The 2,770-nt window shown below is 36.5% G+C and overlaps 1 protein-coding gene across 1 annotated transcript in view; it reads right to left on the bottom strand.

The window, feature by feature from the left end:
• Positions 1-164: 164 nt before the first annotated feature.
• LOC108576495 overlaps positions 165-2,770 on the bottom strand; it is a 6,823-nt gene continuing 4,217 nt past the window's right edge. Inside the window, exon 2 of the mRNA XM_017939505.1 lies at positions 165-1,138. Coding sequence (XP_017794994.1) covers positions 795-1,138 — 344 coding nt within the window. The 3' untranslated portion in view covers positions 165-794. The remainder of the gene's footprint in view (positions 1,139-2,770) is intronic.

Below are 2,770 nucleotides of genomic sequence, written 5' to 3' on the forward strand. Positions count from 1 at the left end.
ACTTTTACGGTAAATTCTTTCAATTATTGTATTTAGGAAACAACAGGGGAACAGTACATAATTATATTGAATTAAATAGGTATTAATTTAATCACATATAATTACAATCACACATGTTTTTACATTACATACGCAAAATTTTCTATTCTCAGTAGAAAAGAGAAAAAATACAGAATTAGAGTTCTCTACGAGGTGATTATTGTTGAAATGGAATTACAAAATGGGTAGGAGCATCTAAGTCTCGTTTCCGGGACTAGGAGACTGAAGAAACTCAACGCTTTAAAACGAAATGTCGGATCACTGATCACTGTTTATATTGCAACGTATTAGCGGTAATACTGTTGTTACACTTACATTTATGTACGTAGTGTGTGCGTTTTGTAATTTTTATATTGTCGTAGAAATAAATGTAACGCGTAAATTATATACAGTGTGTAATTTTAGTCTCGTGTGAAGTCGAATTACGCTGAAGGGTAACAGGAAGTTGCAGTATGGTATCTCCATAATGAAACAGCGCGCATCGATGCACGACGTTGAAAGGTAATGTTCCCTTTGTTAAGTTAAAAACGTTATCATTGTTTTAGACGAATTCTCTTCAACTACAGTTACATTTTGTTTTTTTGCTTTTTACGTTTAAATTAATAAAACTCTCATTCTTTTTCATGTTTACAGAAGATTGTCTCAGGATACGACGGTACATGGATTACAAGAAAAAAGCTAAAATATCTTCGATTTCTATTCGATCGACTGTTCAATTCGATTTGCAAAGGTCACGATCTGCGCGTTTCGAGAATTTAAACTTTCGTCGGAGGCACTTCCGAGGTCTTCTTGGGCTCTACGATTTCCGCGGGTGGTGCCAAAGTCGAGATTTCGGGATACTCCAATTTCGCTCCCTCTTCGCACTCGAATTTTGGACAGCAATCAGGAAACAAGGCGGTCTTGTTGGTCTTGTCTGAGAGCTTGCATTTCGGGTTTGCCTTCGGAAGTGGTCCACAATCCTCGACAAGTTCAAACAGGCGGCCGGAGTTGTCATCAGACAGCACGCAAGTTGAACGACCGCAGAATGGTGTCAGATCCCAGGATTTCGTTGGTTCGAAGGTGGCGCATTTTGTTGAGGCAAAGCACATACCGGGGAAATCTATAAACAAAATGTTCATACATAATTTTTAATAGCTAAATAGATGTATACACACACTCTCCTTATATCGCAAATCTAATTGTTAATAAGACGAAAGTTCTGAACTTCCTGGGTTTTACGAAAATGCATAATATTTATACAAAATTTCCCCTCATTTATTTACTGTTTTTGTTTTGCAATAATTTACAGTTGTCACTACATGTGTCATAAATGATTACGAGTAATTTAATAGTATTACAGACTGAATCATTGTTCTCGTGTGTAGATTGTGGAATACAAGTTTTCGAATTACATAAAATATATTACATAAAGAAAGTATCGGATTGATATATTGCATTAACTGGAACACTAGATGTGATTGCATAAGAGAACACAGTACTTTATGCAATAAAATGTAACACCTCGTAGGCTTTCTTTCTAAAGAAAGGTATCCATATCGTTTTAGCCCAATTGTCAGGAATAACTGATATCCTCTACCTGGAATATCCAGCAAAGTTAGAATTGGATTTTTCAACGAACGAGACAAATGAGATCAATCTTCCCGCACAACTATTTAAAATTCTTCTTATATTGCATTTAATATGCTATTACTACCTTAAAAGGTTTTGCATTCCAAGTGAATCAACTGGTGCATTTTCACCAGTTACCGTGATGATATAAAAGTAAAATTCCAACCAATGTACATATATGACTAACCATATGCATATACATATATACAGATTGCAATGCTTCGACAACGCATCACTGCTGTGCACGATGCGTAGACGGGACGCATTATCTGATTACCTGCACACCCGTGAAGGGTGTCGTTACTTTCTAACCTGCAACTGTTTTCAACGAACGAAGCCGTCGCGCCTTCTAAACTCACACAGATACGCGTCTATGGTATTTCATTGTATCGCGTCTAGATGGATCGTAGATTCGATAGAGAGGAGTTTCGTTGGCGACGATCGTGTTAGAAACTTCAAGGAGAAACACTTTCGCTGTCACACCGTGTTACCGCTTGTGTAATTATCGCGAACTCTGACTAAATCGATCGTTATACTTTACCTCCTTCTTTTTTCTGGTTTCCGAGTTCCTCAGAGGACTAATTAGGGAAATGAGCTGCTTGAAATAATTGAAAGATCGCTTGCTTGAAAAGATAACATAACATATTGTACAAATTAGACGTCCAATTAATTGCAAGTGCTGTTTAAAGTAATTAGAGAATCATTCTATACGAGTGCCTTTATCGCATAGCGAAGAAATCCAACAGATGTCAAATATTTTAGTGAAACGTTGAATGAACAATACATTTTTTTTCTTTTCCTAAGTATTTTCCCAATATAGAATGCTACACTTAAATAGAACAGAATATGCAGTCTTAATCTCTGACTGAATATAAAAAGATACCACAAACGTCGAAGAAACACAAAAGGTAAGCTAGAGAAGATAAAAAAGGAAGAGAACGTCGTTAACTCGAGCACAAGTTACTCATTGCCTTCTACGAAGTGTAATTTATTCAAATAATGACGTGTTTGTTACCGTTTTCTCAATGCCAGCTTCGTTACGTCGAAGCTTTTTTAACACGATGGGCGTTCACACGAAAGCAAAAAATGTTATGGTTTACAGCATCAGTTCTGGCGGGATATT

Source organism: Habropoda laboriosa, unplaced genomic scaffold (assembly GCF_001263275.1).
Source record: "Habropoda laboriosa isolate 0110345459 unplaced genomic scaffold, ASM126327v1 scaffold291, whole genome shotgun sequence".
Lineage (NCBI taxonomy): Eukaryota > Metazoa > Arthropoda > Insecta > Hymenoptera > Apidae > Habropoda > Habropoda laboriosa.